Source organism: Zonotrichia albicollis, chromosome 5 (genome assembly GCF_047830755.1).
Source record: "Zonotrichia albicollis isolate bZonAlb1 chromosome 5, bZonAlb1.hap1, whole genome shotgun sequence".
Taxonomy (NCBI): Eukaryota; Metazoa; Chordata; class Aves; order Passeriformes; family Passerellidae; genus Zonotrichia; species Zonotrichia albicollis.
Genome location: NC_133823.1, coordinates 12,680,636 through 12,696,250, shown reverse-complemented (window position 1 = coordinate 12,696,250; position 15,615 = coordinate 12,680,636). Strand labels below are relative to the sequence as shown.

Sequence of the window (15,615 nt, the reverse complement as noted above, 5' to 3'; positions counted from 1 at the left end):
TCAGAACACAACATTTACCCCTGAAAGCCTGACAGTGTCATCTCTATAAGGTGCAGCAGTAAGAACACTTCTGGAATTTAGTCTCAGACAACACCACTCTACAGCCTAGAACAGAGGCTGGCAAGTTCTAGAAAGACCTCATTCAATGTCTCTGAAAGTTGGGACTATCACAATCCAGCTCCAGTTGAGCACAAGTCAGCAAAGTGCCCTTGTGGCACCCAAGGCCAGCCCTATTTCGGGCCCCATTATCAGATCTGCAGCCATCAGGCAGAGGGAGGGGGTTCTTACCCTCTGCTCTGCACCTGTGAGGCTGCATTTAGGGTTTTGTGCCCCATCTGGGGCTCCCCAGTACAGGACAGACTCTGACATCCCCAGAGCATGTTCAGTGGAAGGCAGCCAAGGTTGTCAGAGGGCTGCTGCAAGACAGAAGAGGAGATCAGTTGTGAGAACTGGGTTTGTTCAGCCTCAAGAAAACAACACGAAGGAGACACTTTATTGCTGTCAACAGCTCTCTAAGGAATAAAGGGAAGGTGCAGAGAAGCTCAAGACAGATTTCTCTCATAAATGCACAGAGATTGTATGAGTCAACAGACAAGATGGTACATGGGGAATTCTGTTTATATATACAGGAAAAAGAATTCCCATCAGGATAGGGAAATGCTGACACACATTGCTGAGAGAAGTTGGGTTCTCCATCCCTGAACACATTCTAAACTTGGTGAGACCCTCAGCAGCCTGCCTGGCTTGACCTGCTCTGAGCAGAGGTCTGGAACAGATGACCCTGCAGGTCCCCTCCAAACAAAATTATTTAATGAGCCTTCAGCACTGGGCCAGCTGCAGGTTCATCCTGCAGAACTTTCAAAAAGAAGATAAGACTTGTTCTAACACACACTAGAAACTTTTCTTAATGTCCACTCTGAACTTTCCAAACTGCAGCTGGCAGCTGTTACCCCTTCTTTTACCTTCTGCCAGGAGGGAGAAAAGTTTAATTATCTCTTTTCCAAGTTTCCTTCAAGCAGGTGCAGGCTGCAATTAGACTGGCCTTTAGTTCCCCTGTGCCAGACTGAACGGGCTCAGCTCCCCCAGTGCCTCCCAGCACAGGGAAGCCATGACCTGATGGACCTGATCAGAAGGTTGGAACACTTTCCCTGTGGAGACAGGCGGAGAGAGCTGGGCTTGGTCAGCCTGGAGAAGGAAAGGCTTCAGGAGACCTTACAGCAGCCTTTCAGTGCTTAAAGCAGGCTTGAGAGAGAGCTGAGTTCAGACTGTTTAGCCTGTTGTGACATGAGAGACAGTGGTTTTACCCAAAAGAAGGTAAATTCAGACTACATATAAGGGAAGAACTTTTTACAATCTGAGTGCTGAAACATGGGAACAGGTTGCCCAGAGAGGTGGTAAATGGCCCATTCCTGGAAACGTTCAAGGTCAGGCAGGACGGGCTCTGAGCAACCTGATCTTGATGAAAATGCCCCTCCTCGTTGCTAAGGGGTTGGACTGGATGACCTTTAAAGGTCCCTTCTATCCCAGACCATTCTGTGATTCCATGCAGCACTCACATGCTCTGGAAGGGACACTGACCCTTCCTAATGCAGCACACTCAGCTCTTCCCATTATTTGAGATAGAAGTCAAAAATAAGAGATAGATTTCATAAAGAACACAAGTCATGCAGTGAATATTGCTTTGGCTGACACAACAGCTGTCCAATAACCTTGCATTGCCAGAATCAAATGAATACTTGTTAAATCACTCCTGTTTCTTCCCACCATTTTACTTAAAACTTCACCCTGTGACTAAAATTCAAAGTTGTTTGTATTTGCTGAAATGCCCATCAGCTTTACAAATCAACTTAGAGAAGAAAGCCTTTCCCATATGTCTCATAAATTGGACTCAAGTACCAGTCTCCACAATGAAGCAGACAGGGGTAAATAGTGGGTCAACTTGTATCGACTTCAAAAGCTTTCAGCACGGAGAATCAGGCGTTTTGTTATGCTAATTGTTCTGATTTGCTAGAAATAAACATGCCCTAAAACAGCTTAAATAAAACCTCAGAGGTAGGGAACAGTTGGCAAGCCCTGAAGGTTCTGCTACGGAGACACAACAAGGAACATCTGACGTTCCCTAGGGCGCTGCGCTTGATGCTTTATTTTGTTAGTATTTTTTTCAAACTGCTGTTTTATATACGACAATGTCAATGAATCAATGTAACAGGATCCTGCATTAAAAAAAAATAAAATCATGAAATGGCTCATATTTATTAAAGTGGAACCTCTGAACTCCCATGTTACAGAATTTTGCAACTACAAGCTGCTTCACAGAAACACGATCCAAGGAAAAAAAATGGAGCAAATTAAAGCCATAAACTAATTAGAGTTATGATAGACATCTGCTGCCCCTTCCATTTAAATGGTAGGATGATGGTGGCACCTGCAAGACCCTACTTGAACTACCTGGTTAAAATAAAAAATCAAAACCGGAAAAAGCCCCAACAAAACCCACTTGGCTAGTAGCAGGGTTTAATGTTGCCATGGTTTGCCATTTCTCTACTTCCCACGAAGAAAAAGTCTTATTTTGGACCATACACTTCCCCACTTATGTTCTGGGTTCCTACAGAAGCCCCAAGGAACAAAAGACTTCCCTGTATTTTCCTTTTTCTGCCTGTTATCGAGGCTTTCCAAGCAGGGATGAAAGCCTTGACAGCTCTCCTGAATCAATCCAGGAGCAGGGACTCTCACGAGGCACCAGCAACAGGGATCTCCAGAGACAGCAGCCTAATTCCACATGGGCACTTCCCAGAGCAGTCCACAATGTTGTGGAAAAGAAATATGCAGCAAGATTAATTCTGACCTTCGCCTTATGCTAGAATTGTACTATCATTCTCTTCTCCTTGTTCCACTCTTTTTAAATAGTTGCTGTAATCTATGTGATTTCAATGAAATGTCTGATACAGTGTCAAAAAATTAATGACAAGGCATGAAATACAAAATTACCATACACATTTTTAAATGGATATAGGCTTTATCAAAAAAAAACAAAACCACAAACAAACAAAACCCCATCACACCCCTCCCCTGTAAAAACCAGTTGTTCCAAAAGAGGAAGTATCATATAATTAGCTGTAATAAATGGAGTTGATCAGGAATGCTTTTGGACTCAGCTGTAGGCAGCACCTCACTTTGGGTACTGAGGTCATGAAGTGCAATAAGTCTGCACTAATTGCATGTGCTGATAACCCAAAATTAAGACACTTTGCTGGTACTGGTGTATTACAAGAAAACACTGTGTGACCTGAGGGTTGAAGAACAAAAAATTCAAAGAAACTAAAGGGTTCAAATGTTATGCACTTGCTTGGGCTAACAAGGAGATGTGCAATACACGGGGAACTGACCCACAGAAAAAAGAGAGGAGGAAAACAACCTGAGTTACATGCAAAATGAACACATTTCAAAAGTAGGATACATCTGAAATAAAGGTAAATGTGATTCAGACATTTCTGGGAAAGACAAGGACATACTCATATCCCTGGGCAAAACATTACTCAAAAGTGCTACTACCTGGGATAGATTTTATACTCTTCTACCTATACACTCATTTCTGGACAAGAAGACAAAACATTGTATGCTTCTAAAAGCTAATACATGCTCCAAACATATCATCAGCATGACTATTTCAGCAGAAAATGAGTTTTTCAGCTCTAACAACGGCATGTAAATGCAAATATTTATTTTTAATTTCAGTCTCCTCTGAAATGTACTTTTCAATTTACAAAACTGAGTGTATAAAACTAACCAAGAATCATTGAGGGTGCCACTTAATTAAATTAGATTTTCCATGAAAGAGAACTGGTAAAAATGTAAAAACCAGGTGTATTTGAAACACGCTACTCCCATTTCTTCTAACTGATTTTGTACAATATTTGATGGGAATTAAAAATCTTGCAGGGATAGCACCTTTCCAAACAGAGATGAGAGCAATTTGCCCCACTCCACTATCTCCTCAAATCTGTTTGCTTACCACTGGACCTAGTCTCAGTCAAGAATCAGCAATGGACAGAATTCCCAGCTCACTTTTGTGCAGTCATACATATCACAGTGGGAATTTTATTTTCTTCTGTAGAATGGAGGTTGAAAATCTGCTGAAACTTTTCCCACTAACTTCCAAACACCATTTCTTTCAAATGGGTGTTTGATTTATTCTGAAATGGCAGCTTGGTTGTTAGGAAGTTTTGTCCTGGCTGTTTGGGTGGAAGTGGGTTCTGCCCAGACATGCCCAAGAGACAGGAGCCCCCTGAGCCTGGATAATCCTTTGGAAGAGGTGTGAGCAGGAATCAAGTCTGTGAACTGTGGACAGGAGACCTGAATCCCAGGGGAACATGGGAGAGAAAGAACTGGTGTGAAAGGTCAAACTCCACCACAGTCATGTATGGGGCAAGGGCTTGATCCCAAACTCAGGCCATGCTGCTAGAAGCAAATGTCCAAAGAGCCCTTCAGCTTGAAAGAGAGAATCTTGTCTTGTAGAACTAAAATAGCTGTGTGTGATTTTCTCTTGTTGCTTTCCACCTGCTTCTACAATGGCAGCTAACAAATGTTCTGCTAATGTTCTAGTACAGGAAAAGATGTTTATTCTTGTAACTTTTCCTAGCTCTGGAGTAATTTCTGAGTAGCTGAGAAATGGGGGCTGACAAAGGGCTGATGATTTGGAGTAAACCTACCCTACAGTATGCGCCAGACCAAACCAGGCTCCAGAGATGGAAAGGCCTTCCACTACCCCATACAGCTAAGAGCTGCCAACACAGCACCCCTGTTTGGGAAAAGAGATTTCCCATTGAAAAATATAAACCAGTTTATCCCTTGCATGGAAGGAAGTAACAAGGCCTATGCCCAAATGCCAGTTGGCTCCCACCCATGAGGCTGAAACAATCAGCAGTACTCTTGCTCAGAGGATAACAGGAGCATGTATGTCAGGAATGCAGGAAGCACAACACTATTATGTTGGAAATTCCTTCCTGAATTTGTATGTGATGCAGGTTTTGGTGATTAGTATTACACAGAAGAAAGGGAAAAGAACAAAGCAAGAACACAATCCATTCAGTCCTTACCACGCATATAGAGAATCTGAAGGGACTTGACTTAAACCCAATTATAAAATATATCAAATCTAACAAGGGCACTTGACTGAGGATTTCCCACAGAGAGTAAAACATCAAGACAGACTTGTTCCTTTTTTTTTTTTTTTTTTTCTTCTCTCCAGTACCATGAAAAAGGAAGAAGTTTGTTCTTGCTTTCCTTTTAATCTCAAGAGGTGGCTCAGGAAGAAATGTGGATCCCTCATCCCTAGAAGTGTTCAAGGCCACATTGGATGAGGCTCTGAGCAATACCTTCTAGTGTTAGGTATTGCCCATGGCAGGGGGTTTGGAACCAGATGATTGCTCTCTACAGCTCCCTGAAAGGAGGAGCTCGGGAGGTCTCTTCTCCCAGGCAACCAGCAACAGGATAAGAGGAAATGGCCTCAAGCTGCACCAGGGGAGGTTCAGACTGGACATCAGGAATAACTGTTTCACAGAAGGGGCTGCCAAGCATTGGAACAAGCTGCCCAGGGAGACGGTGAAGCCACCATCCCTGGAGGTGTTCAAGAAATGACTGGATGTGGCATTCAGTGTAGTGGCCCAGGACAAGGTGGTGATCAGTCAATGGTTGGAGTGAATGACCTGGGTGATCTTTTCCAGCATAAATGATTTTGCCATCTTTAAGGTCCCTTGATGCCTTGAGAGCAGAGTGTCGACAGTGTTAAAGGAATAAAGTAAGTATTTATGAAAAGGCCTTCAAAGGATACACCTTGGGCAGCACAAGAGCCTGGCTGAGCTTTTACTCAAGATGGATGACAGGTCACAACTTTTCATGCTTTTATAAGTTTTGGTCCATTTACTTACTGGGGTTAATTGTTCAAATACAGCTTCAGGTTATGAAGTCCCATCCTCCCAGACTGCTCTCCAATTTGCTGTTGTTTGTACTTTTTGGGCTGCAAGATAGCAGCACTTTTTTTTCTTCTGCAGCACTGAAGCTGCAATGGTGCCCGTGGTTCTCAGGCTGGGAAAGGATTCTTTAGTTGAACTAAACTGTGAGGAGAACTTGCTAACACCTTATATGAAGTTCAGAGTTAGATACTAATGCAGTACAGAATCTGGATAATATGAAAGTTAAAACTTAAGGCATCACCTTCTGTGATTCTATGAAGTGGTTTAATTAAATAAGTTCAAAGTCACCAAAACCAGGCTACAAAATTGCTAACAGTAGGCTCTGAAGTCAACAGTGATATGGGAGTATTCTGCCAGGTAAGGCAAAGATTCAAAAAAACCACTAAAGAGGCTAATCATCTTAAGATTTTCCTCTTGTATTTGTCCTACATTAAACTGTATCTCAGTGTTTTCCTCTCCAGTTTCTGCCTTAGATGGTAATTGAGGGAAGTGCAGGTTGCAAACTGTCTGTGACAAACTGGGTGTAACCCCACCATCCCCTGGCTGATGCGGGAACACCGACAGCAGCAACACCGGCTCCATAAATCCCAGTCACTCTTCACATCCTAATCTATGCATTAGCCAAAAACACCACTGTCAGCACAAACTGCTCAGTCCCTAAGAGCTTGTAAGAGAAATGTTACACTGGTGTATTTCTTATTTCTTGTGTTGGGATCTGCCTTTAAAGCCTGGGAGATCCCAACACAATCTGAAGACATGACCAAGATTTAATACACACTGGATTTCTCTCATAGAAGCAGGTATTTAAGGCACAAATATTCTAACATAACAAGCAGCTATAGAACTATTTAAACACAGCCTGCCAGTGCTGAACTCCAGACTGACAATCCAGAACCCTTGTGTCTCTGAAGTACTTCACAAAACGTTAAATTACAGAGCTCCTTCTTTATAAAAACAGTTACATGAATTTATATGCACCAAGAAAAATAATCACAGCTTATCATCCATTAGGCTGCAAAATTTTGTTACCAAAACACCTCACTCATACCAGTTACCAGCAGCAACTGTGAATTATGCCAATAACCAAGTGTTTTGTATTTGGGAGTCTGAGGAAAAAAAAATCTGGAAATTGGTGCTCTGGTCAGCTTTTGTACTTGGGAAACACTTTTTGCACCATTAACATGGAAGGCTTGATTCAAATTATTTTGCAAATTAAAATGTGGAGGCATGAACAGGAGTGAATTAATTACATGTTTTATGGGGGAGATCTAGTCAGCTCAAGTCTTTCAAGTTTGAGCTCAAATTCACAGCTGACAGTGTCCAATAATGACAACCCAATTCAGGTAGGTTTGACAGGGATCTCAGAAGTTACTAAACTTGTAAGCATTCCCACCAGCACTTTTGCATGACTTTGGCACAAATAAAAAAATAAGTCTTGTCCAGTTTTGGAGAAGACTTAAAATGTATCAGATCCAGTTCAGGTGCAGAAGCACAAAACCTAGCCTGCCAGACTGACTTTCATGTCTTGGTCCTAGAAATTGGTCTGTTAGAAGTTCAAAGCCTTTTCATCCTTCACTTAACCTGATGGAGTGGGAAGAATTCAACCCTTTTATTTTCTCTTCAATCTTGATTTTGAAAGGTAGACAAATCATAATTAGCAGAACATGCATTTTATTTGACTCCCTCCAGCTTTAACACTGCCTATGTGTGTACACTGCCTACTTGTCTGGCAGAAGAATCTATCACTGAGGCAGTGTAAGCAAGTTCAAGTGGTCTTGCTAAATGCAGAAATCCGGCTCAGTTTACACAATTTTTTTAACAGTGTATCTTATAATTTTGAGTACAATGTATTGCCAGAAAAAAAAAAAAGCTTTAAAAGTCATATTGTATAAAGCCATGTCAGGTACAGTAAAGTACAGAAATGTTCTTCAGATGTTAATGAAGAGACACCTGTGAATAAATTGGTATTAACATGGTTAAATTTACATGGTACATTTAAAAAATTATAGAACTTAAAAGCTTTAAGGCATCATTTCTCATGACTTATTCCATAGTCATTAATTTGAAAATCAGAGCAGAGATAATTAGATAGTGTGGCTACAGACCAAACTGAGATATTTCACATACATGACACTTTTGTAGACAGGCCTTTTCAATTGTTCCTTGGCTTGCTATTAAGCTCAACCTACCTTCTTGCAAGGTAACCCTGCTAGCATACACAAAAAAGAAAAAAAATTTAAAAATTCAGTATTATGAAATGAAATATCTACCTGAGAGCTTCATGAGGAGCTCGGATGCTGCCTTGACTGACATGTCCTGCCTGATCACATTTGCCTGTGCTTCCTGTGGCTTGAGCTTCTCTTCAGGCACGTTTGGAGCTGAGGCTTCAGACTCTTGGCTGAACACATAGCTGGGCTGAGACACGGCTGAACTTCCAGCTTCTTCATCCTTAGGCTCCTCTTTCACTTTAAAATTAGGAGTCAAGGGCTCCTTTTGATTTGCAGCTGTCAAGAGAAGGAAAGAAGTGAGACTTAGTGTAATACATATTCCTGGAACAGGTAGTAACAGGAAGAAACCATAACCTGAGAAATGCTAGAGCAGGTACAGGCAGCAGACACATCCAACTGTGCTCAAAGATGCTTCAAGGGACAAACAAACTTCTGCACCTTTTCTGCAAAGGGACAGTTTTGAAACACAACAACTGCATGTACCAAAGCTCAGAAGAACATTCTCTCACTTGTTTCCCCCTGCTCCTTCTAATAGCTCCTCCCTTGTCATTGGTTTGTAGGTTTCCTACAGGCTTGGTGCAAGTTTAAAACTTTTCACTTAAGGGCAAATTTGGTAAAGCCCACAGGTATGATATACGAAGGTTTTAATGCATGGAAGAGAGGCAAGATATGGAGAGTAGGAAGACAGAAAACCTAAGAGGGGAGTAAAAGGGAAAAGATATCAAGTTCTTAGGTCCTAAAAGTTGCTATATTAAGAAGAGAACTAAGAGATTTTCAGAAGAGAGCTCTGCACTGTTCCAAGCTCTATATCCATGAAAAGAAAGAGAGCAAATTTAAAATATTCCTTTTGAATACTCCTCCTAAGCAGCTGTACAGCCTCAGAGGAGGGCAAGGAGACTTTGGGGAGCTCCTTAAGATCTGCACACAGAGCAATGCTTGGAGGGCCTTTCCGATACCTCTTGACAGCAGCAGAACCTCTGCACGACGTTAGAAGGATAAAACCAGAACAGCTCTTAAACAATACTTCCAAGCCCAGCCAACATAAATTCATGGGCAGAGGCATGACAAGCCTCTGCACAAGTTGCTCTATTCTTCAAGTAAATCTTCTAATAATTTTTTTTATTTAACCATGAAGAGATACTTCTTTCCCTGTCTCTTCGTGACCTTTTCTTGGCCAAAATGTCACTTTAAATTCCCAGTAACACACAGCAGATGACTTGTTGAGTGCCTTTAACTTTAGCAAGTTTACATTTTTCCCACCTCTCTAAACTTCTGTCTCCACAAACACAAAAGACAAAATCTGGCAACATTTACCTTAATCCCTTAAACCCTTGGTCTACTTTCTCCTCCATTTCAGCTTCTTACCTACTCACAGTCTCCTCACTTTTTTGGCTTGTTTCCCCAGACACTCTCCTTCTCTGCAACTCCCCCAAAACTCCTAGAGAACCCAAATTCCTGCATCCTACCATAAAGTGCTCACCATCTCCCAGACACCTGAACTCTAAAATATGAGGGACAATTGCTATTGTTACCAGAATTAAACACTGACATTTGCTACTTTGAGCCTTTGTTCATTTCCACACAGGTCAAATATTTCATGTTTGTCTTTGGGGGTGTGCTAATGATTTTTAAAGCTACTGCATTACCCTGTAACACAACACATCTTCCCAATCTATATTTCAGAGTTGTTTGATTTTCCTCCTTGTTGCTGGGCAAGCCATTACCAAAGAACAGGATTCAGGCAATTGGTATTAAGAGTGCACACATAAGCAATGTGCTCATACACATGAGTTCTAGTCACTTCAGGAACTACATTACCTTATATCTGGAATTTTTAACATAACCTATAGGAGCTTTTACCAGCATTAGGAATTGCTTCTGCATTTTTTATTTTATAAAGAAGAGCGAAAGCAGAAATACGAAACATTAAAACATGCTTTAAACCACAAAAATACAAGTTAGATCTCTCAAAGCCCATCTTAACTTTACTAAGGTACTAACAAAAAAATTCCATCTATCTTCTTTATCCTGGCTTCAGTCTATTCTGGGGTTTGACCTGGGGTGATGAATGGTCACAAAAACAAAGAGACCCAAATCTTCTCTGCTGGATTACCTTCTGCTGTCCTTTGCTTCTAAAACATGCCAGTCTAGCTGCTATGCTGATAGGAAAAATACCTCCACCAGGATCTGAGTGCAACTGAGAGAGAGCAGTCTGCCTGAACTTTCAGAGAACACTAGGGAAAGAAAAGGTCTTTTGAATTTATTCATTTCAAAAAGGTTCTAATTCAAATTTGTCCCAGAAAGTAAAGGAAGCATGACTCTGAGTGAAGAGGTAAAGAGGACCCACTGAGAACAACCATTAACCTGCGGACCCAGCCTTGTCTCTGCCATGAACCAGGGCAGAAAATGAGCCAGGTAGAGCAAGCACTACAGGCTGGGTGAGCCTACTCTTCCACCACTTAAAATAGAGGTGATATTAAACTAGCATAGGTCAGTATAAGTTTGCAAGCATATGCCATGGCAAAAACATCTATAAACAAACAGAATGGAACAGAATTCAGATAATATCACAGACTTTAGCAAGGTACTTATTACAAGAGTTAAGTGCTATAGTATGCAGAGGCAGATGCTTATTGCGTTACCTTACCACAAGAAAAAGGATCAAAAAGAATGCTTTTGGAACAAATTAGCATTTTTTTTAAACCTTCTTATGACCAAGTCAAAAGTCAGCAGCCAATGTGACCCAGTCTAAGGTGGTTCCTCAGTGATCTTCATCCCAGGGTATCTCAAACCCTACTAAGATGAAGACAAGTTCTAATAGCTCAGAGGACCAAAATTTCAAGATAGATCATGCCAGAGTTTAAAGAGTTTAGTGATAGTCCAGTTCTTGGCCCTTCAGTTCAGGAAGAACATTGAGGTGCTGGAGTGAGTCTAGAGAAGGGCAACAGAGCTGGTGAAGGGTCTGGAGCACAAGTTTTATGAGAAGTGGCTGAGGAAACTGGGGGTGTTTATCCTGGAGAAAGAAAGCTCAGGGGCAACTATCACTCCACAATTCCCTGAAAGGAGGCTGTAGCCATGTGGAGGTCAGACTCTTGTCTCAGACAGACAGGATAAGAGGAAATAGCTCCAAGCTGCACCAAGAGAAGTTTAAGTCGGACATCAGGAAGAATTTCTTCCAGAAAGGTTGATGAGACATTGGAATGGGCTGCCCAGGAAGGTGGTGGAGTCACTTCCCTGGAGGTGTTTCAGGGAAGACTGGATGTGGCACTCAGTGCTGTGGCCTGGCTGACAAGGGGGTGTTTGGTCATGCATTGGACTCGATGATCTCAGAGGTCTTTGCCAACCTGACTGATCGCATGAAGTGAGAGATCCAGAATGAATCAAGTCTCCCTCCCTTCCCTGGCACACCTTTCCCTTTCTGTCCCTACCCACACGTGATCCCTCCTGCAGTGTCAGCCTGTGCTGCTAGGAGCCACTGCCTCCTCACACTTCTGAGCCTTCAGCCAGGGTAACAATGATAAACAAAACCACATTGATAACAAATCCACCAGCACAGCATCAGACATAATCTAAATGAGCTCTTCAGGAGATATTAATACTCTGTGTGTTTACAGTACTTCACCAATGAGAAAAATAAAACATAGGGTGCCCCAATCCAGAGGAAGCCCTGAAGGCGTGCCTTTGGCAGAATTACATGAAGGAAAGGAATCCCAGACTGTTGTTCTTACCTATGTCACTGATTCTGCCTACTCTACCTGCTTTGTTTTGGACAGAAGAGGGAATTAATAAATTAGGAAAGAAGTAGAGTCTTATTTCTTTAATTAACTGGCAGCATATTCCTTGAACTGATGATGTTTTCTAAAAACCAAATATTTAAATTGTAGATAAATTACAAAAGTAGAAGAGTTATTTGCCTCATTTTTCTCACCCCAGAAAATAAAAACAAAATCAGACAACAACTACTGGGTCAGTTTCAAGCCATTTGCTATAATTAATAGGGTTTTTACTCATTCTTGAAATATACTAAAGCAGATTCTAAAGTAAATGAAGCCTAACACAAAAGGACATAAAAAAGGGCAGGTTGTCTCTTTTATCAGATCCATACATAAAAGCTAGAGGGGGGAAAAAACCCACAACACAAAAAAGACCCCCTAAACAACAAAAGTCCCCACCACTCTTGTCTCTGTCCCATCTTGGATCCACAACTCTGGACAAAATTGCTAACACATGGGGAATAGCAGGCGTGATGCATCCACCAGTCATTTTAGGGAAAACAATAAACAGATGTAAGAAAAAAAATATTGCAAGTAAGGGAAATAAAATCTTACTATGACCAGTTTTTAAAAATCCCATGACTGAGGAATCCTTAAAAAAATTAGAACTAGACAAGAATTAAAAAGAATAAGTTGAATGTTATTAAAGTATATTTGAATGACAAAATTATTACTCCCCAGAAGGAAGAGTATCTTCTATCTACATACAAAAATAGATACACACACATATCCCAATTTGTATTTAATTTACATTCATTCTGAACAGCAGAATGAAGGATGTGTTGTCTGCACACTGAATAAAAAAACCCCAGCAATTTAATTTTGAAATACACAGCGAGGAAACAAAACAAACCCACAGAGCAAATGAAACCAACAGGCAGGAATCTCTCAAGCACAGTGGATAATGCTCCATTTGTTCTATTCCATATCCAGAAAAAACACAGATCAAAGAATATTCCAGACTGCTGATTTTTATCTTCCTGGCAACTGGAACCATTTGAGCCATTTGGCAAAAGTAGATGATGAAAGTTATAACACTTTCCTGAAACTGCCAAATGCCACAAGAAAAGCTTTGGGCATCTGCCACTAATCTGAAACACTCTGGTAGAAGCTGCTAACTCCATCAGTCCACTTAAGAGGATTTCTAAATGCTCAAAATGTTTATAACTGAAAGAGGGAAAATGGGCTGATTACTTCCAAGCCAAGCTCAATGTTAAAGTCACAATCAGAAGAAGCTGGTCACTGCTCCATCTGTCTCAGAGAAAACCATTAAGAAAAAACCAGAATCCACAACAAAAATTCTGCCACCAAAAAAGGCCACGAGAAACAGCATCCATAGAGTCTGGGTTGAAAGGAACTAAGATGAAACTTCCATCCCAGACATTAAGCTCTGAGCTGTGGTGTTTAAAATGAACCAAGAGCCTGTGACAGATCAGTTTTGCTGTATTTGGAGGACACAGTCCCATGACAGTGGGCACCACATCACCCTGAAGGCAGCTGTGGTCAATAAAGGGTGTGACTTGAGTCATCTACTGTTTTATTCTCAAGCGGCTGAAATGTCCAGGTAGGATACTGGCATTCTGCATGGAGACCATGGCTTATATTTGATGACATTCAAGAACTGGGAAAGAGGCACAAACACTGCAGAAGCAGCCCCCAGTGAGCTAATTGCTTTGCAAGAAAAATCTATGGTATTGGAACCTGTTGGAGAACCTCCAGACTAAAATCCAGTTGGGCTGATAAATTATGTTCATCTGATTAAACACAGAGGCTGCATACACAGTAAGTGGCCCAAAAGGAGAAATACTGTTCTTTTGGCAGGACATTCTAGCTGGTCTAGCATTTCCTTTAGTGCCTCTTGCCCTGGAGTATGAATATGTCCCAGAGCACTTCATGCTACCTAACCCTTCTAGGAATTCTCAGTCAATTACACCTGAATTTTAAAGATCTCTACTCTGCTCTAACTAACCCATAGGGCCTTAAGGGACAGAATGGGCATTACCAGTGAAAAAGCTACTCATGACTCAAGGGTGCTCAGCATGACAACATTTCTTTTTATCAAAGCAGTGCAAAGGCAGAATAGACAACCACAAATATGATGATGCCACAACCTAGCACCCCTGGGCTTATTGAGATCCCTTAAAATATGAGGTCTTCCAAACCATATTGCTTAAGTACATTAAAAACTGCAAGCCTAGGTTAAGAAAGGCCAGCTAAGTAAACTGACCTTCTTTAAAGCTGCTCTGTGTTTGCAAAGCTGGAGTCAAGCACACTGAGACATAGCAAAGGAGAATGGCCAGTCCTGCTAATGCCCCCTCAAAATATCCCCATGTTCTAGTCCAAGTGGAATGAAGGAATCAGGCAAATTGCTAAGGCAGGAGCAGAACCACACATTCCTCCTGACACCCCAAGATGTCTGCTGCTCAGCCAGAGTCCCGCAGGGTAAACAAGGCTGTATCATCTGCTAAGAACATTTCCTCCTTTCCAGGCGAAAACCAACACAGCAGCAGAACAGGTAAGATTGTGAGGACACTGGAGAAAAGAGAACAAGCAGTGAAAAGAGCAAGAAGGAATTTATTGCTGATAAGAAAGAATTACTTGCAATATTGGAACGTCTTCTCTCTACAAAGGAGCAAAAACAGGGGAGAGAAATATCACCAGACTGGCCTTTATATTTGTTTAACAAAACAAAAAAACAAAACAAACAATCAGAGATGATTGAACTAACAGTGTTTTCAAATCCCATTTTGGGTAGATGAGAGAGAAAGGCTCATGAGCTCGGACTTCTGCCCAGAGTAATGGTGTATTCAGGGAAACAAAAGAGCCATTAGCCTAGTCCAGTCCTATACTCCTAATGTAAGAGTTTGTGTAGACATTAAAATGAAATTGTAAGCACAGACCTGGTCTAGAATTATATTGCTGGCTTCTTTTAAGTTGTATTGGACTGAGTACACACAAAGAAAAGGTGTTTGCTATTCTGCATTTTAAATTGCTGGATTAGAACAGAGACTACACTGCCTTACTTGCTAAATTCTACATGTTCCTTCAAGATGTAAAACACGACGGTGTGATTTTAAGGATGTTGGGAAATTGTGGATGCAAGACTAGAACTTGCTGAAAAGAGATTATAAGGGTGATGATATATCAGTAGCAAAGATTAGAACAAGATTTTATTTGCCCAAGTTTTAAGTAGATGTGCTATTGCATATCAGAATTTTACTTCAAACTAAAGGTCTGTATGGAAACTAGGAAAATGTGAATCTGGAGAGACTTCAAAGAGAGAACTTGATGACATCAGGGGTATTTACACTGACAGCAGCATTATGGAATTCACAGTATTTTTAAATTAAGGACATGGCTCACTAATTGCCAGTCCTGTGAGCTTACATATTCTAATTTAAATTTTACATTCTGACATAAACTATGAATCCCAAATATAGACAGTCTTTTCTTTGGAACTTGCTACTCAAATACATAAATTATGGCAATTAAATTTGATATGATTTTATTTTATTAAAAATAACTGTTTGAAGAGTTCAAGCCAGCCAGTTCAGCACAGTCAATGGCAAATGATAAAACATTTCAAATTACTTGTATTACCTTTAAGGAACACAGTAATTTTCAAGAGCCAAGCAGAACAAA

The 15,615-nt window shown here is 41.0% G+C and overlaps 1 protein-coding gene across 6 annotated transcripts in view; it reads right to left on the bottom strand.

The window, feature by feature from the left end:
* ZNF827 (zinc finger protein 827) overlaps positions 1-15,615 on the bottom strand; it is a 97,552-nt gene that overhangs the window by 37,845 nt on the left and 44,092 nt on the right. For all 6 annotated transcript variants that reach the window (XR_012580364.1, XR_012580365.1, XM_074540794.1 and 3 more), the window contains one exon: positions 8,243-8,476. Coding sequence is in view for 4 of the 6 variants with exons in the window: in XM_074540794.1 (XP_074396895.1) it covers positions 8,243-8,476 (234 nt within the window). In the remaining 2 variants the exon portion in view is untranslated. The remainder of the gene's footprint in view (positions 1-8,242; positions 8,477-15,615) is intronic.